Genomic DNA, 24,730 nt, shown 5'->3' on the forward strand with positions numbered 1-24,730 from the left:
GAACATCAACATGTCACGTCATAATGAAATAGCTGAATACAGTAATATCACAAGGCTAAAATATCAAATCGAATCATATTGCAATGATTGAACACAACAATTACATGTAACAAGAAATATCTGTCCGCATTACGCTTTTGATCGAAACAACAACGATACAATCCGATAAGTTCTCATAGTCGTGATTTTATCACCGATATCTCAAAAGGTTAGATATGTACGCACTAAACACAAGTAACATCCTTACCTATATAATTGTTTCTACCTACACAATAAATGTGGTTGAAGGTGATGAAATACACCAATCAGTCATGAAGTTTCAGTTTACAAAATGTCACATCACCTAGACATTTCATTTCTTATTGTCTTTGCACCTTAGATCTAAATTTAAATATTAAGAGGCTAATTTTTTTATTGTAAAATATACACAGAAAATAGTGAATTTTCCAATACTGTAAATCAACATTTTTTCGTGCGCAAATTTCACTATTTCGCGGGCGATCAGCAACCGCGAAAATCTTTTCCTGATTTCACTGATTAAATGTTTGTTTCACAAATACGGACAGTAAAAACACGCGAGTCCATTTCACAAATATCTAATTTGCGGGAAGAAATCGTTAGAATGAAATAACAAAAATAATCAAGTCGTTTAACAGTTTACACACATTATCAACAAACCGAGGACCAACATACATTGACGAAGGGAATGTTTGGGATATATGATGTCAATGACATCCTTTGCTATACCTAGATCAGGATATCGATTGCAGTATTGTTATTACTTATATGGGACATCCGTGATTTGAACAGGTGTTATATACACATTGTATGGATTTAACATCTAGATAAAACTACAGAGTTATTAAGTATTCCCATTGTCAAGCAAACAACAAGAATACTAGTCTTTCCTATACACACATTTAACAGTTCACCGTGACAGAGCTAAACAGTTGTGAAGTATTTCCATTTTCAAGCAAACAACAAAAACAATACCAATATCCCATAAGTATACATACATTTGACAGTATGGTTCAGCGTGATAAAGCTATAGAGTTGCCAATTATCCCCACCATTATCAAACAAACATCGAACGTCTTCCATACATAGATATACATCCTTATTTATCCTGCAACTGTCCCACATACTGACCGATAACTACTGTAAGATTGTACTCTATATAAACCATGCATGGCACATGTTAGGAACGTCTTCCTTAAGTGTTTTTATCACTGATTTGTCGTAAAACGATAAAGGCAAAAAAAATTAAAAAAATAAAAAAGTAAAAAAAAAAAAAATAAACAAACGAAAAACAAAATAAAAAGACGCAAATGCAAATCGAGCATATGAAAAACATGATTTATTTCACTTTTTAAACAAGATATGTGCTGTTATTAAAATGTTGTCATGCTATCTTCCTAAATATAGACTAAGGATGAGGTGTGCCAGCTACTAAAAAAAGTAAAACGGATTTCCCAAGGTTTCATGAACGTCAGAGTTAATTCATAGGATAATCGATCTGATTTAACGGAAACGTTAATTATATCGTCTTGTCTATCGCGTATAACTAAACGTTCTCTTTCCTCTGTTGAATGGCGGCTTTTCAGAGGTTTCATGAACGAGTACGCACCTATGACGTAAATACACACTAACCATATAAAATGTCTATAGATCGACATTGGGAAAGATTGTCTTTTCCGAACATTTACTGCCCAACCCAAAATATCCGATATTAGAAAAAGGCTACCATGGTTTTAGTCATTGGATTAATAAGTTATGCCAATAAAACTTTTATGACGAAATTCTAGTCGCATATCAGAATTACGATACATTAATGCACTCCCCATATACGTATAGAATTGGCCCGTCCAGGAAATTACAATCTTTCTCCTATGTGATTTAATTGGAGAAGACATTGACACGAACTCTAAATGAAGTGAAAAACATTTTTTCCTGGAGTAAATTGATTGGGCCTGGGATTGGATGTTTAACTAGCTGTAAATCCGTACATTTTACGAGGCTGATTCACGTTGCAGAGCACTATATACATGGACACATAATCGTTTCGTACGCAAAACATTATCAAGTGACATGCTTTGCGTTCTAAAAATAATCATTCGATATTTATTAGCGACTCTATCGTGATCAGGGAGTGTGGAGTTATCAGAATCATTGACGATATCATAAACCGTTAATATTTTAGATTTTTCTAAAAGTTTTATGACAGTCCTGTTATAGATTTTTATGACGATTGTTCCAAATATTGTTTGGATTTAGTGTTAGAATCTGCAATATCTGCAATCAATCAGCCGAACAGAAGGGGCGCAAGAATGTTTACTACCAGTCATAAAGCCTATGCCGAAAAGGCAACTGAATTTAGGATTACTAGTTTCTCTGATTACTAATGTCGCAATTTGAATGCTCCGATATGTCACCTGGTGATAACGCATATATTCTATACAGCTGGTAGTTACTCCTCCCGCTTAGCTATCGAATGCAAGTGATTGGCGTATTCGACAGTTAGCTTCAATCAGATTGGTTATATAATGAACTGTATTTTCACACGAGGACACAAATGGAAAATACAACTGTGTCCTAAAACACACAACCGCTCACCTTACGCACATACAGCATACAAAGCCATCCTTACATGACGTTAACTGTTGACGGTGTATCTTGAGTATATATGTTGGGTTTTTTAACGTCCTATTTACAGTCAGAGTCATTTAAGACCGTTTCTTGGTGGAGAAAAACTGGAGCACCCGCCACCCGGTAAAAAACCACCGACAAGTACCTGGCAACTGCCCATCATGGGATTCGAAGTCGCAACCCAGAGGAGACTGAGGTGTAAATATTCGGCCACCGGCTCATGAACCCTGAGCACTATAAAACATACCATACCGAGGGATATCAAACATGTCGTACACTCACTGGTATGAGGATGTGAACCAGACATACAGGAAAGGTGCATCACTCGGACATTTTGATTCCTTTCAATTTTCATGCAACCATGGCAACTAAACAATTGAAGACCAGAACATTTCGCGACCAATCATTGATTAGTGGGGCGTAGTGGAACAACAAAAGCTTACAGTCTTATCTGATCGTCTGTGAACTTGTACCATAAGTCCACAATCGGCCATCGATTGAAATATCGGATGATCGCGGCATAGAACTGATCTGAAATGACAAAAACACTTGAGTGCCAAGTCAACGAAAGTATTATGTATTCACGTGGCCGATAATTTTCCAAGATTAATCGCACACAGACCCTATAACAACTCAAAGGGCAGTGCTTGCGGTCATGAAGACAAAATGTATATATCGTCTGTGGACATTAGGTAGTGTTTGCCCTGTTGCCTCATTTGCATGATCGTAAAAAGCTACTCAACTTGGAATATTACCTTTTCTTTTTTACTACAATATGCCTGTGTGGAATCATCTATACAGGGGAAATAAACCTATACGCTCCTGAAGAGTAAGAGTTCTGTACTTCAGTTATTGTATCGTCATACAAATCGAGGTCATATGTGAATACAATTACAACCTCATATACATTTCCCAATAAACATTATCTTTTCATGCTTTATTTCCTGCTCAGTTTGACTCTTTATTTAGATTGACCTTGAAGAGAGAACTAGTTGATAGCATGCGCAGTAGACAAATCTATTAAAAGATCTATGATTTGTCGCGACTCACGCTGATCTCATAGAAAACTAACATACAGGGCCAAGTCTACGTCTGGTAGTTGGCCATTCGCCTGAACAAAAGAAATGAGATTCCCGCTATGATGTTAATATGTTGATTTCTATAGTTGTCCTATTACCATTTTTAGTAAAGCGGACAATATAGATTTGATTTGTTCCCTTTAATGGCTACACCCAATAAGTCTTAAAGAGATATATTTAGCAAAGACGATTGCTTTCATGATTTCCGAGACAGTTTAGTGGGGCCTAGGCAGAATTGATATTCTTCTTGTGGCATAGTGAGACATAGTGATATACATCTGTAGATCGATCCCAGAAGACACTTTAGTCCATCAGACTAAATTGAAGCTGACAGACAACGTTTACTCCTCTTTATTTTTATTTGAGCTATTTTTACATACACTTACCTAGGGGAGTTTTAATGCGCGTGTAAGGATTATTCGGCCAACCTATATTTGACGGAAAATGAATATTTTAATTATGAGTTCGACAACTTCTATGAATTTAGCTTTTCTTACTGTATATATTTGAACTGTGATAAACCCGGTAATTTGCGAAGTTAATGCATATCTTCTGATATTGCATATAACCAAGTATTTGGTATAATTATTTTCATTTAATTTTTGCACTATTATTCTCGGCAATTACTTACCATTTGAATTTATTTGTAATCTTGAATCTGTAATTCTGCCTTTATTTATATGATATTTTTGGCAAAGCTCCAAATTCATTCGTTTTGTGGTATTTGAGTTGAAATATTTGCCCTGGAGTTCATTCTGATAATTAACATTAAGAAGAATATGTGGTGTATACGTTCGTATATGATATAAAAACAGGTAAAAGGCCATATGTTTTTCATTAAGTGTGAATTTACTATCATGGAAGATTGCATTCTCGTGTCCTGGAGCATTTGTATGACGATTAAATGGCTAAATGCTAAGGTGCAGTTTTGTGTGATTTCCGGCTAACTTTGTTGTATATTACGAAATAAATCAAAATAACAAAGAAATAGATAGAAACCATACCTTCACCTATAATTTACATACATTCTTATAGATTCTATATTTACATTCTAAACATATCATAACGATATTAGTAAAACGTTTAATAAACAGTGTGTCTGTAACGATTTCCCCTTATTGCGTTAACACCTGTGGTATAGTTCTAGATTCTTTCTCTGGCTAAGACATACCATAGTCTACTAAAGACGTCGCGTCAGCATGTTCCTTAGTATTCAGTGTAAAAGTAGTAGGACGATTGGTTTACTTAGTGTCAGTATAATGCCATAATAGGCGAGGTGTACTATTCAGTGGTGTCTTTGACTGCATGGTTCCGTAAGATAGCACTATAAAATGTGCAAAATGTCCACTATGACAATGAGATATATCATCCACGTACCACAGCCTCTCCAGACATACATACTACACTATCACACACACAACACATTGAATTCATGGAAGTCGCCCATAATTGAATCACCGTATGTTTTAAAATAGAACGTTTAACATAATCACCCAATCAACCAACCTCTTTGTGAACTATAAAAAACTTTCAAACGATTTTTTTAATGAATTAGGATTATCATACATATTGATAATAATGTATCAATCAATACTGAACAATTTAGAAGAAGAACTCAACAGTTTGCTTTAAAATGTGACGGTAGCAGATTTTCTCAGTCTTGAGAAGCCCTTGAAAATACAAGTTACTTATAACATGCCACAAAAGGCCTATCATGTGTATAGTAGTCTCGTTCAACCAAACTCTTGTTTGCGCGTAATTGTCAAACGTCTTGTTGAACGAAACTATCCCTATAGTTGTTCTGCCATAAAATGTATACTTCAAATGTTAGTTGTTATCCCTTGAGCTAAGCACAAACGAATAAGGAACTTTACAATGCAAAGAATTGTCGGTACAACATTAAATCATGTAATTTAAAGTCTTTTTCGTTGTTTGAAATATGTGCTGAAATCTGTATTCCATTTTTACATTGATGAGAAGATGATCGCATGAATTAACATTATGAAGTTTTCAATTTCCTTTGCTAATATCATACAACATGGTCTCTGATTTCCAGGACCAATTATCTATAAATAAGAGATAATAACTTTTATATACCCTATCGTCAATCAAAGGTCACCCGTAAAAAGTTAAAAGTCTAATTGAAATAGAGTTGTATCTTATGCAAGAATGAAAAAATACATCAAACATTTTTTTTAAATGTTTAGTCTATCCATCTTACAGGATTAATAATCAATTACACAAGCAAAAATGAAAATTTCATTGGAAAAAAATATGTAAGACTGACTAAGATGGTGTTACAACACAATAAAGGTTTACAATGAAGGTTAATTTCGCTTCAACTAAAACAAAGACAATTCCGTGAAACATAAGACGACCCGCGTTATACGGATTTGAGGAATCAATGTTATATTGTTCAGAAAGTAGTGATAAGTGAAGTATTAATTTGCGTATTGGTTAGTCTTATTAACTATTGTGTTCTACGTTCTATCAACATCAAGCATCCGCTCCAGACTGTGGGTTCACGAAAGACAGACATTTTTCTTAGCCAAAGAACGAAAATGTAACTATTAACGACATCTGTGATTGGTGAAGTGAAATTGTATGGTGATTTTATATACTTTTTATTCTTGCTGAAATATAGCCGTCGTGAAAAGTAATTGAATTATATTCCTTAAACATGTGTATCAAAATAATCTATATGTCTTGGAATGAATGGCAAGCATATTGCCCCAAACAACAGCATATATATACCACGAATCAAACCGTGAAACCAATACGAGGGTAAATTCCCGTATTAAAAGCCCATAATAATACATTTCAAATTTGTCAAAACTATTGGAAACTTCTCAATGAAATATTCCTTTTCCTAAATGAACCATAAGTTGTATTTTGATTATAAAGGTGTGTTCTTCGTTTACCTGTGTCAATACGCGATTCTCACCTGTATGAGCGACCTCTATTTAAATGTCAGTAATAATAGTTTGAGGATTGAGAACTATTTACACGGAATGTACGATAGCATGATACCATACATCAATACCACCTAATCGACGTTATGTATTTGTATTCCCTAAAGATATCACCGTGATAAAGTCCTTCAATCAATAATGGAACTCCTGTTGGGTGATCTTGTGTCTCTGAGGGATTTTCCATCAAGGCTAATTCAGATATCGACTATACATACCTATTTGAATCGTTAGGAAATTATATGTATCAACCTCAATACAAGTCATTCCTAAGAGTTAGTGCGACGGAAACAAAGGACATCATACACGATTTACTCAATAGTGTATTCGTCTGTATAGTAGTATTAGTTTAACACGGTACTTGGTGTTTTGTTTACTTTACAGCTAAATCCCAAGTTGTCGAATTTGTTATGGTTGAAATCTAGTTATAGTTAGGTAAAACATTTTGAACGTCAAATAAATACGTATAATGATATTCGGTTTATTTAGAGTATACTCTGGTTTTTGTATTATACATGCAAAACAATAATCTATTGTAAACGAGGTGGTGGGGAACGCAAATTACGTGAAGAACATTTTAGAGCGAACATCCACCTCCACAACATAAAAAGTAAGCAAGTGAGTTCATCGCGAAAATAACATCGCAAATGTTAGCACATGCAGATCGCAAAATTAAACGCCCGCGAATATATTTATGTTTACAGTATTCAAGTTAATCTCTAAAAGTCTTTAAATAAAATTGTGTTGTGTCAGCTTGGTAATACAGTGAACATATATAACCCCAAAAGAGACAAGCTCTATTGATATAAGCTTCATGATATTAACCCCACTTTGTGACACTGTGCATTCTTTAACATTATACAAAAGTTCCTGTGGCTTCAATAGTATCATATTGTAATCCGCCAAGGCTTCTTGAATTCTTTCGAAACAAAGGTCCTATGATTAGCGTACAATTATGATGATTAGAAAGCATAATTTGAGAACATTATGGCGTTGTAACCTAGTGGTTTAAACCGCTGGAGGTTTCAAGTATGGAATTAAGTTTAAGTTCCATAGTGGAGTTGTCACTTATAATCAATTATTTTTAAACAGATATATAGTTTTCTTTGTGTTGTGCTGTTAACTGCGAATCCTGAGAATTTAAATGACGATATTTATATCATAAAATAGTGTTTAACAGTAGTTTGTCTACAACAAGATTAAGTCACCTACATGTTGCAGTGTGTACATGTATATTGTACATCGACTACCTCAAAACGTGATCGTGATTATGCTTGTCATAGCAGAACATTAATAGGATATAATTGAATCAATTTATCACATTCTCTGATACCTGAAATCCGTTATCTTCGGTAGGAATATATATTAGGATGTAACGAACTTTTAAATAGTAAAACTAATATTTCTCGCTTTTCCAATCCCGAATTAATGTAATAATCGTATTTTAAGATCCATATTCGTCAAATGCTTTCATGATTGAGTTAAGTTATGTTTGAGCCATATTCTGTTCACATACTGCCTATAGTAGCTAGACGTTTTTGACAGTTTTCTTGAGTTCGGATTTTGTTCATATTCTTATCGATTGTTTGTTTAGAACATAAGTGACAAGTACTAGCAATGCTAATTAGCATTCATATCTTTTGTATAAAGCTTCAAACTCAGTAACAGAGCTGAAATGCGAATATAAAGTTTCTACGCTTGCGTACGGCTGAAAATTGCACAAATATATGCATACTCGAACGAAAACAAATCGACAAAAATATGAGACAACAAATTGTTTTAGATAAGACATAAATGCTACGCTGACATGAAACATAATATGGAACACGAAAGATGGCCTCGCGTGGTCATTCAACCTACATATGAAAGGTCTGTGTGACAGGTTGGATGTTCGCTTGACATTTTGGGATTAATAAAACCTTCCAGATAAATTTCCTACAGTCGTAAACTTGCTTCAATACCAAAACAAACCTTAACACGAATACATCATAAAACCAATAGTTATATATATACTGAGTTCAGAATACACCGATATTGCAGTATGGTATCACGTATTTGTATAAATGCAGGAGTAATATTTGTAAAAGGGGACAATATTGCTGTCGATACACAAATCATGTGTCGATTTTCAGCGAAGTCATAGATATAACTGACCTAGTTTTCTAATTTCTTTTATGTGTATGTCAGATCAATTATCGAATGGAAATCCTTATCGTAGCAAAAGTTGGCCATACACTTACATGACCAGTCTTTGAAAAGATACAATTGTGTAACTTATGTTAAATACCATGGAATACAACAAATCTGGTATCCTTACTTAATCATAAAAGCATAAAGATTCGGGAATTTTTCGTTTGAAAAAAAGACTGGTTCTACTTTGCAATCTCTTACAGATAATGTCATGATGGACTTCATAATAATATTCTTTGAGAATGTCCTGTATTAAGATGTGTTATAGAGATTCCGTCAATTATTAGAAGAAAAAAACTGAAACTGGCTTATAGTTAGGGCTATCGCTCGGTCCTCAGGCACAATGAAATTGACGAACGCAATCTCATTTAATGATATGAGCATTGTGCATCACTCGCATTACCATTGACGGTAGTGAGATATGATTAGTTGGTGTCGACATATTTCCCTAGGATTTAAAATTCGTGTAAAGGGACATTAGTATAGGCCTTGAAATTGATCTGTGAGTAACCATAACAATCAACTGATATTTACAACGGCTGTTTATATCAAAGGTTTTAATTCGCGATAAGTTAAGTTACAAGTCTCAAATATCTGAAATATTTATGAAATTATATTTCACCTAAAGATATCGTCATATATACAGCTGATGTATATTTGTCTGACATGTATAAATAATTCAATGTTTAAAATGTGCGTATAAATGAACTGTACCATAGCCTGGCGTTGACTATTTCAGATAAAGGTCTAGTGCTCAGTTTAAAACTTGTATAAACTTGACAGTGTTTTTAAACGAGGATAATAAATTGCCGTTATTAGATGTAGGTTTCAAAGGTACTAATTTGTTTAGGTTTCCCTTCTTATCAGAGAAATGATTTACTTTAATGCCTCCTTTTGGCCGGGAAATGACGTTTATAGTAGGAATGGCGAACGAGTATCAAGATTGAAAGCCCACTACTTTAAGGTGAACAAACACTATCGTGTCAAATTATTTTGAAAACTGCTCTAGGTTTTAAAGAAACACTGTCGACGGCGAAAAGGAGTATATACCAAATCTATTAATCTTGTACAGGTTGTTTTGAAAATAATGTTTGAAATGCTAATCATACTCTTAAAATCAAAGTGGTGCTCCACGAATAAGGCAAATAATACATACAGAAGGGTTTTGTCTTTCAAGACACCAAGAACGATAACAAAGAATTAACAGGTAATGGATTGATTATTTTAGGAACTGAACTGAATTTAAATTGTAAACATGCTTATTTTAACCACAATGAAACGTTTGCCCGAAATTGATTTGACACACGTTAGTACAGCACAACAACGATAAACCCTGTATTCTCTATAATTGGCACGACATATGAAATGCTATGAATATCTGAATTAACACTATCATATTATAGAAATCATATTACAGCATATACAAAAAACCGTTTAAATATTATTACCACTACAATATGGTTTGTCAGTACATGGTTCATGCAATGGCATTACGATGACGTTTAAGGGAAATTTAATTAGATATATAATAATTAGCAACATGATAACATAGCTCATATTGCTATACACATGACCTGACCTGTTAACTTCATTTTCATTTTACACACATTTTTCGTCGTATCCTGTCGTCTCTTCTTATATGATGAAGGCATACAGATGTATATAGTATTACTAATTTTAACATGAAACTGGAATAAATCCACAACCATTGATTAAAGCAACAACGGCATCCAGTAGCTGGAAATCCACTTTAATTAGTATATTGGCTTCAAGGAAGTAGACAGCTTATGGAATTAACATGAAACTAAACTGAATTCCCGACACCAGTGCTCGGCATCAACACCGACATGTAACAGTAGGCTTTGGTATTGATTTTATCCTTCTTAATCTGTGTGTCTCAAAGCCCAAGACTGATAATAATTGTAAAGCATATCTAGCCGGGCGGGATCCGTTCAACAAAGAGTGAATACAATAGCTACATAACTCTATAGTCTTTGTTTTTCTTTGTCGTGTTCATATTGATTTTGAAACTAGCACAGTGCCCTGATTAAGCAATAGGTTCAACACTATTCCCCCTACTTGTGAATCTTTAAGAGTTACGTATCGCTCCATGTAATTGCGAACGCAGAATTCCGAAAAGGGTTCGCCAAAGATATGCTTGTTATAGTTGATCGCATTGGGTTTGTGTTTGAAGTGCCACTTGGAAGCTCTTGTGATCGAGGAGGTCGTAGCCATTCTTTACAATCACGTTACAGATTGAATTAGGCCGTTACATCACACCGACATGGAAAACATGTACATACACATACCGTCAGTGCTGCTAATGGGTTAATTTGGAATACTTCAAAACTAGGTTGTCGAGTAAATTAGCTAATTGGCTAACGTTATTCCATAACAATTTGAATAATTTCGTGCCGCAATGCGTGTGCAGTGTTTAGGGATAGTCTAGGGATAACAACACAAATGCAATTATATAGAACACTCCGGTTATAACTGTTTGCAATTATGTTTATTCTCGATTTCCTGCTTTGCTCTTGTCGAATATTTTTTTATAATATGTGGATGATTTAGTTTACAGGTAAATCTACTATGTGCATACCTATATCGAAATGAGCGCTTCAGTTATGAAGATGAATGCTTTCAAGAAATTAGGTTTTGAACGTCTTTTAGCATTATTTGTGTCTTAGTATCATTTGCTTTTATTTGTATGTGTGATGGTCGAATTACTACAGACCTTATCCTCCTTAAGACTTATCCTGTGTTGCTGTAATACCCCTGTCATATGTAAACAATGCTAGTTGACACGTGTGTCTGAACGTGTATTGCTGCGGCGTTTGAACTAACAGCGATGTTGAGATATAGAGTTAGGAACTGGAAGTCACGATTTGATTTATAATATAATATCTTTCACCAAAATTTTAAGAATTTGAATACGAATCTTGGCAGAATAAGAATGCTTTTATACCTGAACAACCCATATCGTCTGACAATGCGTACTATTATTTTGATACGCTGTGATCATGTACTGTACGTGTTAGAAGTAATGTACTGTACGTGTTAGAAGTAATGCACTGTGAATTTTAAAGATAACTTCGTTGATTTCTTATGTGCACATTAAGCACTGATACAAGTTAAACGTAAGATTGTTACAAACACACTTCGATTTATTGTGGGAAATCATTTTTTTAAAGAAACGTTTATAAAATAACCTGTAACATGCGTGTATAAAGTAGATTGCTTATTTATAAAAGAAATTCTTATCCTATAAAACAACGTTTGAAGATGTGTGTGCATCAAGTCTCTTATCAGACTGGACAATAATCGGCTGAAGAATCCCAGAACTCATACTTAAATGTATTTCATTTTTGTGTAACTTACCTTCCTTGTGCCTGAATCAACACTCTCTCATTTTACCAGTATAGTAGGTAAATTCCTTACCTTTTCTTTCATCTCATATGGAATATCAATGGGTTTCTCGTCCTCTGGATCCAGCGTTTTCTGCCTCACAACTTTGTTGAAGTCACTGAGTCTTAACGTCGTCTTTGGTTGGAGTTCAATGCTCGGTAAACTCCTTTCCCTGAGCCGTACCCAGTTAGAGGACACAGACGACGTCCTCTCCATTGAAGGTGCATCCTCTGAAACTTCATCCACACGCGATAATCGTTTCCTCAGTCCTCTCTTTGAACCCCCATGTCCCTTTTTCTCCCTGTGCCTTCTTCCTGCTTCGTCGAAAGCAGCAAGGGCCTGAACTTTCCGACGGGTGGAGTTTTTTGATGCTCCAGCACCCATGGTAGGTCTGTTTATCTAGTTGTTTATAAGGCTTAAATGAAATCCACATAGACCATTCATCAGAAACCTCACAATAACCGGATTAAACTCCACCATGCTCAGTAACAGTAAACCGTTATTAGATTTAAACAACGAGTGTAAAGATTACTCCTCCTTTGAACACTCGCCACTTTAGCATCATTCATTGACCCGATTTAAAAATGAAATCCAATATTGTCAAGTTTTTTGGGTTATTTTTTTGCTCAAATCAACAAATCTTCCGGGCTGGCTGGCTGGACATTAGCTGAATAAGTGTAATATACACTGTACTAAGCTAATATATATGTATGTGTAAGCGACATATCAAGTTGACTTTTCCGTTTTACACAAGAACACTGACTGCAGCGGCAGGGATTAGAGTCAAGATTCGGGAAGCAAAGCTCAACACTGACTGCTGGGGTTCTCATCCGTTTGTTTCCCGGATCAAATGCGGCTGTATCCCTGCATTAAGTAGATACAAAGCGTGCGTAGTGTATGTGTTTCTTATATAAATCATATCCCTGTCATAGTTGGTTGACGTTATGTAGTTTGTAGAGTTGTGTGTATAGTACGTTTAGGTACATATATACAAAATGTTCTTAAACACACGTGTTACCACTACTTTTTCTCTGATATTCCACAGTTACAATTCTTCCGCCTTGCTTTCTCCAGCAGAACAAATACACACACACGTCGTTGATTTGGATTTAAATGTCCCCGGGCTAGTAAAATCCGTGTTACTAAATTTCGAGGTGTCGGCCTCACACATGCTGGTTGGCTGTCCTAGCCGGTATCTCGCGCCGACTATCGATGAATCTTCGCTGTGATATGGCTTTAATCTGTACAGCGGTACCAATATGCTGAAACACCCATAGATGGATAGTGGAACATTTGGCGGCATCAGAGAAGACGTGTTCAATTTATTGGTGCGGTGCTAGAACCAGTCAATAACACACTCCTCTTACTATCAGTGGAGATCGATGTGTGACACTCTCTGCTAACACACCCCGGTAAGGAGGGCCACGAACACCTCTCTATACACCGATATCGCATATATTCTCATTTAAAAACACACTATCTCTGTAGAGTATAGGCAATTAATGGTGTCAAATGCTCGGGAAAAATAAAACTAATTTAGTTAAATAAGTGAGTGTTGGTCATGAGTGATTGATTTCTATCATAAAGTGACTTTGCATTTTTTCGCTCACTTCTTAATTCGCCTTAGATAAGACGTCCACAGTGTTTGAAAACGTCAATACTTCTATGTTTACTTTTTACAGATGCAATAGGCGTATGGCATTTGTTATAGTTTACGAGTAAAAAAGTTAATTGTGGGAAGTTTGACAGATAATTCAAACAATTGTTTAGGAGACGAGAAAACGTGATAAGAAATAAACAACGAACAGGAAAACAAAGTACACAAATCGATAGCATGGGAGGAGCTAGGTGCGATCAACTGCATGATGTCGCAATTATTTAGCAATTGTTATTCAGATATTAAACATCAACTACAGTTGCGTGATCTGGAAAATAATCAAACGTTAACACAGAAGAAATGGATGCATCTTGATTATATTTACTGCAAGTTACTTAATATTTCAAAAACATACGTGTAAGAACGTTCTTGGTATCACGTATATCGAAGCAAGTTGTAATCACTCCTGCTGATGCATTGATATCATTAAATTATTTCCGTTATTTTTTTTTTAAATCATCACATTCATAACTTCCACACCTGCTTCTGTTTTTATTTAACTTTTTTGTAGTACTGTATTACATTAGAACATCATTCATTATGTATCTCTATGACGTCGCAGTTTTTGTTGTTGGTTTTTTTAATGGTTTTTTTGTTTTGTTAGGGGGGGGGGTCTGTTATGGTTTTTTTTTAATATATCAACTTAACTGTTATTGGCGATTTTTTTTCAAACAATGTAGATATATCATCCCTAATACATCTTGTTATTAAGTCCGCTGCCGTTTTAACAATACATTATATCATTGTCATCATTGTATCGTGTCGCTTGTTGTTGGTATGTGCGAAATTACGAGGAAGTGAATGGGTATTGTGATTAATGTCTGTCATTGGAGGGGTAGTGTATTGTGATTAATGTCTGTAATTGGAGAGATAGTGTATTGTGATTAATGTCTGTGATTGGAGGGGTAGTGTATTGTGATTAATGTCTGTGATTGGAGGGGTAGAGTATTGTGATTAATGTCTGTGATTGGAGAGGTAGTGTATTGTGATTAATGTCTGTGATTGGAGGGGTAGTGTATTGTGATTAATGTCTGTGATTGGAGAGGTAGTGTATTGTGATTAATGTCTGTGATTGGAGGGGTAGTGTATTGTGATTAAAGTCTGTGATTGGAGATGTAGTGTATTGTTATTAATGTCTGTGATTGGAGGGGTAGTGAATTGTGATTAAAGTCTGTGATTGGAGGGGAAGTGTATTGTGATTAATGTCTGTGATTGGAGAGGTAGTGTATTGTGATTAATGTCTGTGATTGGAGAGGTAGTGTATTGTGATTAATGTCTGTGATTGGAGAGGTAGTGTGTATTGTGATTAAAGTCTGTGATTGGAGAGGTAGTGTATTGTGATTAATGTTGTGATTGGAGAGGTAGTGTATTGTGATTAATGTCTGTGATTGGAGAGGGGTAGTGAATTGTGATTAAAGTTCTGTGATTGGAGGGGAAGTGAATTGTGATTAAAGTCTGTGATTGGAGAGGTAGTGTATTGTGATTAATGTCTGTGATTGGAGAGGTAGTGTATTGTGATTAATGTCTGTGATTGGAGGGGTAGTGTATTGTGATTAAAGTCTGTGATTGGAGGGGTAGTGTATTGTGATTAATGTCTGTGATTGGAGAGGTAGTGTATTGTGATTAAAGTCTGTGATTGGAGGGGTAGTGTTTTGTGATTAAAGTCTGTGATTGGAGGGGTAGTGTTTTGTGACTAATGCCTGTGATTGGAGGGGTAGTGAATTGTGATTAAAGTCTGTGATTGGTGGGGAAGAGAATTGTGATTAAAGTCTGTGATTGGAGGGGTAGTGTATTGTGATTAATGTCTGTGATTGGAGGGGTAGTGTATTGTGATTAATGTCTGTGATTGGAGGGGTAGTGATTGTGATTAAGTCTGTGATTGGAGGGGTAGTGTATTGTGATTAATGTCTGTGATTGGAGAGGTAGTGTATTGTGATTAATGTCTGTGATTGGAGAGGTAGTGTATTGTGATTAATGTCTGTGATTGGAGAGGTAGTGTTTTGTGACTAATGCCTGTGATTGGAGGGGTAGTGTATTGTGATTAATGTCTGTGATTGGAGAGGTAGTGTATTGTGACTAATGCCTGTGATTGGAGGGGTAGTGTATTGTGATTAATGTCTGTGATTGGAGAGGTAGTGTATTGTGATTAATGTCTGTGATTGGAGGGGTAGTGTATTGTGATTAATGTCTGTGATTGGAGAGGTAGTGTATTGTGATTAATGTCTGTGATTGGAGAGGTAGTGTATTGTGATTAATGTCTGTGATTGGAGGGGTAGTGTATTGTGATTAATGCCTGTGATTGGAGGGGTAGTGTATTGTGATTAATGTCTGTGATTGGAGAGGTAGTGTATTGTGACTAATGCCTGTGATTGTAGGACTAGTGTATTGTGATTAATGTCTGTGATTGGAGAGGAAGTGTATTGTGATTAATGTCTGTGATTGGAGAGGTAGTGTATTGTGACTAATGCCTGTGATTGGAGGGGTAGTGTATTGTGATTAAAGTCTGTGATTGGAGGGGTAGTGTATTGTGATTAAAGTCTGTGATTGGAGGGGTAGTGTTTTGTGACTAATGCCTGTGATTGGAGGGGTAGTGTATTGTGATTAAAGTCTGTGATTGGAGGGGTAGTGTATTGTGATTAAAGTCTGTGATTGGAGGGGTAGTGTATTGTGATTAAAGTCTGTGATTGGAGAGGTAGTGTATTGTGACTAATGTCTGTGATTGGAGGGGTAGTGTATTGTGATTAATGTCTGTGATTGGAGAGGTAGTGTATTGTGATTAATGTCTGTGATTGGAGGGGTAGTGTATTGTGATTAATGTCTGTGATTGGAGAGGTAGTGTATTGTGATTAATGTCTGCGATTCTGTCCCTTCTGCCATCTTAACTATGTGTACGTAGAAAGGTACAATGTCAAAGTCATGAAAGTAACCCGAGCATTTGTACAGTTCCTAATATGCTTATATTTTCATTTGAGAAAAAATGAAAACTTGTAAGCGACTGACTGTATCTCCAATACCAATCAATAAAATTTAGGCTGGAAAACTCTTAAGCACTCAATCATTTCATGCTCAATCTACGCTCCCAAATTCTTCACAACAATTATTTAAAACACCTAAATATCTCAATTAATCCTATTGTCTGAGGAAGCTCCAAACGTAACAATAGCATTGCAAGGTGTGCGACTTTTATTTTAAGTCCAAATATAGTACAATACAAATGAAAAAGCTGAATAAATGTTGAATTTTAAAAAGACATGTAACATTTAATTAAGCGAGAACATCTATATAAAACCAATCCAAATTGTAATAAAAAAGGGATAGAAGTTACGTGCGAAGAACTCAATGCAAGCAATTTTTTCGTTAACAACGAAAACATGTCATGATTGTACACATTCTTAATACGGATACATAAACACTATTTAACTGTCAAAACTGTCTGGGTTCTCTAAACTAATGCTCAGCTGTTATAAACAACATCATTGTATACTTACAAACACTCTTGTTCCAATCTGAGCTCATACCAGCAACAGATTTATTTGTTAATTTATTGTTTTAGCATTCATTATTTCTTTATTATCTGATCTTTATGTTATATCAATTAATATAATACGCAGAGTGAAATACTATAAGCACGCCTACAATTTAAATGTTCTGAAATATTTCAAACATTCGTGTAAAAACCTGGCCAATAATGTTAACACTGACGAATAATGTCAATGTTAGTCTGAAATATCTCTAATACATGTCCTGGGGCCGCCGTGGATTTCTATGATAAACGTAAACACTTGATATGGCCGATAGCATTGTTGGGTACATTTTATCACAGGTTTGTCACACACCAAATGAATGCAATTGCCGACGATAAGAAGGTTGAACTTTTCCTAATCGGCTTTGAAACAGTCCGTATTCGATAGGGTTGGCCAAGTATCAAGGAGAGTAGCATCGAATAACAAACAAAGGTTTAGTCAAGTACATCTGTACATCGACCGATGCCACAGGAGTAGCCGCTGAAAGTACTACTAGAGTTGTTACGTTTCTGTCGATGACAGATGATGACGATGTTGTTCAAATGCTAGTGTCATTGGATACACTAAAAGTGCTCGGTGGTTGTCAGAGTATCAATATCATGGTCGGAGTGCGAAAAGGTGCAAGTCTCCGGTACATGTTCCTATGGACCAACAGAGACAGTTGTCAGGTACTGACCACAGGGGGCCAACTCAATGAAAATGAATGTTGTCATTCATTTTTGTATTTGGTGGATGGACTGATGAGTATATATGACAGTCATGTGATTTTTTTTCCAAAAATACCAGATTTGAAAAATTATTAAAAAATCGGGATATTTACTATATCTCTGTTTTATAGTAAATATCCCGATTTTTTAACAATTTTTCAAATCTGGTATTATTGGAAAAAAATCACATGACTGTCATATATACTCATCAGCCCATCCACCAAATACAAAAAAAATGTATGACAATATCCGTTTTCATTGAGTTGGCCCCCTGTGGTACTGACCGCTGTTACTGTAGGTAGTTTTGCCAAGACTCTGTATCCATATATGAATACTTAGTTGGTTGGTTGGGTGGATTGGTTATGCTTAAAATCCAATTAACAGCTAGTGTCATTTAAGTTCAGCATCCCCTTCGTGTAATAATAATAATAATAATAATAATAATAATAAAAACTTTATTTCACGAGGGTTACATATTTAGTACAGCACTAATCTTACATATTGCCCTCACAACAATACGACGAAAACAAGAACAAACATGTAATACAATCATATTGACAGGAATAAACATTATTATATTGTAAACAATGTGTCGCGTGATTTCAAGAATGAATCTATGCTTTGGGAGGGTTCGGTATACTCGTATTTTGTCTATGTATATAATTGTGGGAACTCTTTGCCATTTTATAGTGCTATCGCATTGAACAATACTGTCTAATATAACGAACTTAGTATCACAGAAACCATCTAACCTTCCTCAATATAGCGAGGCGGTGTTATCAACAATACTGTCTAATATAACGAACTTAGTATCACAGAAACCATCTAACCTTCCTCAATATAGCGAGGCGGTGTTATCAACAATACTGTCTAATATAACGAACTTAGTATCACAGAAACCATCTAACCTTCCTCAATATAGCGAGGCGGTGTTATCAACAATACTGTCTAATATAACGAACTTAGTATCACAGAAACCATCTAACCTTCCTCAATATAGCGAGGCGGTGTTATCAACAATACTGTCTAATATAACGAACTTAGTATCACAGAAACCATCTAACCTTCCTCAATATAGCGAGGCGGTGTTATCAAGGGACAGGAAGAAAACGTTTAATAGAGAAAGGATATAAGATATAAAATTTAGTAGCATTCAACACAGCTTAAAATTAACAAATAGTTTTATGAGTTCGAAAGCTTATGAATCAATGACATGGCTTTGATTAATCCTACTTTATTAACTACAATTGTCATTTAAGGGCGTGTAAAGTTTCTTGGTGGAGGAAAGCGGGAGTACCTTTAGAAAAAGCACCGACCAGCACTATCCAGCAGTCAATATATGTACTTGGTAACTGCCCCACATGAGACTCGAACTCGCAATCAGAGGCGTATACAATGTATAGGGCTTGTTGTAAGGCGGGAGGTCTTCATCAGTCGCCCAACTGTGCAGGTTACAGCATAGGTCCCACTATAGACTAATATCTTTATATATTAGTCTGAATTGGGTCTTTGACTTACCAGTGTGCTAAACACCTATGGTAACAGATACTTTGATTAGAGTAACAAAGTACATCGTAAGAAATTTTAAGCATTCATTCATAGTATTTACACTCTTGTATAGTTTACATGTTAAAGAAACAATAAAAACAAAAAGTTAAAAAAAATCAACTAACAAACAAAAACATTGAACTCATTATAAATGTACACATGTCATTTTTTTGTATGTAATACATTATTGACAGAACGCCAATTATTAACTTCTGTGGTGTGTTTTATCCTACAAAATATTTTTTTTATCATTTATTATACAATTAACAATATTGATTTATTATTTTTTATTTATTGGGTATTCATATGGATTCATTTGTTAGGCTATTGAACTTCAGTGAGTTTAAGCACGACGGAGTTATCTTTCTTACTTAAAATAGACGTGAGAGTAAATTGAGCTTTCACCGATAGATGTCGGGCTGATAGCGGGCACTTGTTCCGGTCGTCGCCAGGATACGGCTTCCCTCGGCGCATGGCGGATGTTTGCCAACTTGTTTACATTACACCGATACACTACCGCCAGAAAAAGCAAATAATGTATAATACGTCAACTTAAGTAAAGAATAAGGCGACAATATGTTACACGTAACAACGGAAATAGGAAAGCCAGGCAAACGCGGTGAGTTGATTAAAATACAATTACTTGACACACAACCTGAATGAGTACACTTTCCATGTACAATGTACAATGTATGTACATAAAACTAAAGTACATATATGATTTACATGGTAATTTATCAACTGTTTCTTTATATACATGTTCTTATACAGATATATAAATCTGGACAGATCAATATATAGATATACACACTATACATGTATGTACTCTAGCCCGAGTTTCATCTGACCCTTACACCAGACTTCGACATTTTGACAGGGGTTCTGTGTAACGGAATTCGTCGAATATCGGCGTAGTAGAGCACTGCAGCTAGCTGTCCGGAGGATCCCGCGGATATAAATCAGGACTGGACATTTCCCCCGCTCCTATATAGGTGCTAGGTGCATTTGGTAATTAATTTTAAAGCAAAAAAAAAAACAAAAAAAAACAATGATGTACCCCTAATTAGCAAGTGGTTATCCAAACTTACATGTAGTTTATGTGTTGAATCTTAGATGCAAAGTGTAAAGGTTCTGGATCAGGTCGATCGTCGACAATCAGACCATTATGCATGTACTACATATATACATCATACATGCATATAGCTAAATTGTGTAGCAAGTTTTAATTGTAAATAGTGATACAGTCACCTTCCAGCATTGTGCTAGGGGGAATTTCCCTTAAGCTCTGTTAGTAAGTCCTGGACATGGGTAAGAGTCTGGCTGGAGGCACACTACTGTCATCCTGTTACATTTGGTGGCAGTGAACAGCCCTGATATATAGGGTGCCCTTGGACAGCACAGGTAGTACAATTAAACTTAATTCCTGGTGGTTGGTGACTATATGGGTTTCTAGTCATGAAGCTTGTCGGTGATGGGGTACATGGATATAGCCATTTCAGCTGCATAGTCCATTAGCTAACTTGTGGCTCGATCTGGAATGAATGTCGGAATCTGTGTATCATAGTTAATTAAGCAATGTTGGGTGCAGCTGGCTATTAGATGGATTACCGCTCCAATGGTTCAAGCCCCAGCTTTATCATGTTACAATATGGGTAGCTAATGTTCAAAGGTCCCATGTTTGAATCCTGCTCTAGCTGCCTTTATTCTCCTGTTTAGTTACAAGTGTTTATAATTGTATATTTTCAGAAAGAGAACGTCGGCATTTCCCCCACATAAACAACACTGCCAGTGCACCAGCCTACAAATCCAGAGGTCGCCGATATATACCACACGGATATGGATTCTATGATGAATGGTCACCTCACCCTCAGAATATACAGATCCAGTACTCAGAGTGAGTATAAATTAAATGTGTCTTCCATCAGAATATCAGATGGCCGACAACCTCAAGCGGAGTCATTGACATCCACTTATTATGCTCTCTCTCTCTTCTGCATCACAGCCCCTTCAACCTTCTGTAAATATATGTACCATCCTCTACATTAAACCTCTTTCTATTATGCCATTGTCTCGACAATGTACATGTATGCATGTCCCTCTCCACTGTGCATGTCTTTCTTTCCATAATGCCCTTCCTTCCACCTACCATATCCTTTCACTGACCATGTTATAATACTTTATTTCCCAAACCCCTTTCCCCAACATTGCCCATTCCTCAACAATATCTCTTAATTTTAATTACCTCCTCAAAATTGACCCACATAACCCCTCCCTCCACAATCCATCCTCTACAATACCCCTCTCTTTCAAGATATCCATCTTTTCATCATCCTCTTTCCACCATGCCAATCCTTCCACCATGCCACTCCTTACACCATGCCACTCCTTACACCATATGACACTCCTTGTACCATGCCACTCCTACCATGCACCATATGACACTCCTTGTACCATGCCACTCCTAAACCATGTCATTCCTTCCACCATCCCACTAAACATTACACCATGCCACTTGTTACAACATGCCATCATGCTCCTTTCTCCACATGTCACTTCCTCCATATAGCTCGCCCCTCCACCATACGACTTACCACATTCTCCACCATACCCCTCCCTCCAAAGTCAAAGTCATTCCTCCATCATAAATCTGCACCATACCCCTTGCTCTACCTGGACTATGCTATAAACGAATTCCTCTTCCCTTTTCCTCACCTCCAATTCTTTCTCCTCTCTATAAATACACAAGCTCTTCTCCATGTCCTTTACTTCTTTCTGTCATTTTATTTCCCCTGCCTTGCACTCTTTTCTATCATGTCCCTACAATGTATGAACCCTTGCCACGCTTCTCCGTCCGATATATTATAATCTTTTTTTTTTTAATTCTTATTTGCTTTTTTCTTATTCTGACTTTTTAGATGCAATCATGTTTATATCCTAATATTAATGCCTGACCTGTAGTTTAATTTGGCCCTAAATAACCTAAGTTGTTGATGGGCTGTAAAACTCAAACACTAAAACAAACAAACAAACCTCCCAATATGCCTCTCCCTCAACCATGTGCCTGTCCCTCCCTGTAATGCACAGTGATATTTTAAAAGCATTTAAATTAACTGTTAAAAGCATAAATTTTTTTTTCCCCAGAAATGGACCAGATTGGAAATCAAAACTAAAATACATTCCTGACCCAGAACATCCGGAATATCCTGCAGCAGAAATATTCCCAAATAACTGGAAGGCTATGCGACCTTATCCTTGTAAGATATTAATTGATCTGACCTTTTTATACTTTCCTGAAGTTAAGTTTCAGAGACTTTATCACATCTAAGTGTGTTGTATTCATTGTTTGTGGTTGTGATACATTTTCATACATGTCACATTAGAACATGGAAATGATGCATTTGTAGAATCATGCAGCCTTATCTGCTTAATTCAACAAAAATTAAAGGATGATAATTCAGATCAAATTTTGAATGTTTTTTTCTTGCATTGAAGATTTAATGTTAAAGAAAAACAATGAAAATATGACAATTAATTTGCTAATTTAAGAAACAATATGCTATGCTTAAGAAGATGTATGTATATTTTTAGAATTCAAAATAAAAATCTTTAATTTTTGAATTTCCAGTTACATATAAACGCAGCAATAACGAATGGCTCCTGGACCCAGGACTGACGAAAGTCGGTCTGAGATGTAGTTTTGATGGAGTCCATAAAGCCACAGATGTCTCCTCTAATGAGATCACACATAAAATGCTGTTTGGACGAGGAAGAAATGGTAATTATTTTTTATCATTACAGAGCTACACATACAAATACATAGAAAAATATTGATATGTGAATGTTTTTTATTTTGCCAAATGTTGCCACACCTTATGTCAACATTAAAACGGAGTTGTATAAATTTAACTTATATTGATCTTACACCATCATATTATGTTACAGAGACGATTATAGACAAACGGAATGGTATACCTTATGCATCAGAAGGGGATAAAACCTACCAGGCTGTGGAGTATTCACCGGGGTTCCACAAACAGGGCACAACCCGACCCCTACCAGAGTTTGGGTGAGTTATTTTTATAGTTTGGAAGGTTTGATTGCCACTACAAAGTAATGATATTGGAGTTAGATTTAAGGTAAAACATCCTCGATAATCCATTGGTTACTATCACTGTCATTATATCCACCCTGGACTATAAGTCATGGTAAAACTGAAGTCATTTCAGGAGAAAAAAACCCTGACCAACTACAGGCCTACAAAGACTTCTTTATACTCAATTTTAAAGTCATACAGTGTACGGTACTACTGTTATTATTTATCTGTTGATGTGCGTCAATGGATCAAACTACATAATAATAATTGTATCTATATCATCTTTGATGGCAAAGAAAGCCTCAGGTTTACTATGCCATATTACAGGGTTGGACATAACGACAGTGATAGTAACCCTGGAGTATCAAGGATGAAAGTATAGAGGTTATATAGATATATCTTTAGTATTAAGGAGATGGTGTTGACTTAGATAATTGTCTAGATATATTTATAGTTATGTATTATGCTTTAGCTTTAGAATTCAGTGGGCACCGTGGTTAAGATGCCCAAACACATTACCATAAGCCCTCCATCTCCAAGTTGCAAGTTTGTATCCCATATTGGGCAGTTGCCAAATACTGACCACTTCTTTGTGGTTTTTCTCCGGAAACTCAGACTTGGCACATTAAAGGCATTAATGCCTGCTCTTGATTTGCTGTTTAAAACTATGATTTGAAAATATCAGAGTAAAGCATAAATTGTAAAATTAAAATGTATATAAATGATGAATGTTTTAGAAATATTGTAATGGTCTGATATCTGATAACACATGTTTTTGTTGCATTAACTATTCGTCATCAGCATTAATGCGTGTTATAGGAACATAACATACATTGCTTGAATGTAAATTGCTTATTAAAATAAATGAAGATATCTAGTCATAATGCTTTAATATTTTAAGATGTATGTTAA

General features: G+C 35.7%; 2 protein-coding genes across 4 annotated transcripts in view; one reads left to right on the forward strand and one right to left on the reverse strand.

Moving 5' to 3' along the window:
- LOC138324967 (PHD finger protein 24-like) overlaps window positions 1-13,703 on the reverse strand; it is a 28,905-nt gene extending 15,202 nt beyond the window's left edge. Inside the window, exon 1 of the mRNA XM_069270264.1 lies at window positions 12,323-13,703. Within this exon, the coding sequence (XP_069126365.1) occupies window positions 12,323-12,673 (351 nt within the window). The 5' untranslated portion in view covers window positions 12,674-13,703. The remainder of the gene's footprint in view (window positions 1-12,322) is intronic.
- The window catches only part of LOC138324979 (spermatogenesis-associated serine-rich protein 1-like), a 47,577-nt gene that overhangs the window by 16,390 nt on the left and 6,457 nt on the right, over window positions 1-24,730 (forward strand). For 2 of the 3 annotated variants that reach the window (XM_069270289.1, XM_069270306.1), the window contains exons 2-5: window positions 21,472-21,619; window positions 22,867-22,979; window positions 23,351-23,500; window positions 23,668-23,791. In XM_069270289.1, the coding sequence (XP_069126390.1) occupies window positions 21,472-21,619; window positions 22,867-22,979; window positions 23,351-23,500; window positions 23,668-23,791 (535 nt within the window). Of the gene's footprint in view, window positions 1-20,158; window positions 20,345-21,471; window positions 21,620-22,866; window positions 22,980-23,350; window positions 23,501-23,667; window positions 23,792-24,730 lie in introns of those variants that run through there. The other variant, XM_069270297.1, reaches the window with a different exon arrangement.

Source organism: Argopecten irradians, chromosome 1 (genome assembly GCF_041381155.1).
Source record: "Argopecten irradians isolate NY chromosome 1, Ai_NY, whole genome shotgun sequence".
NCBI classification, from domain to species: Eukaryota; Metazoa; Mollusca; class Bivalvia; order Pectinida; family Pectinidae; genus Argopecten; species Argopecten irradians.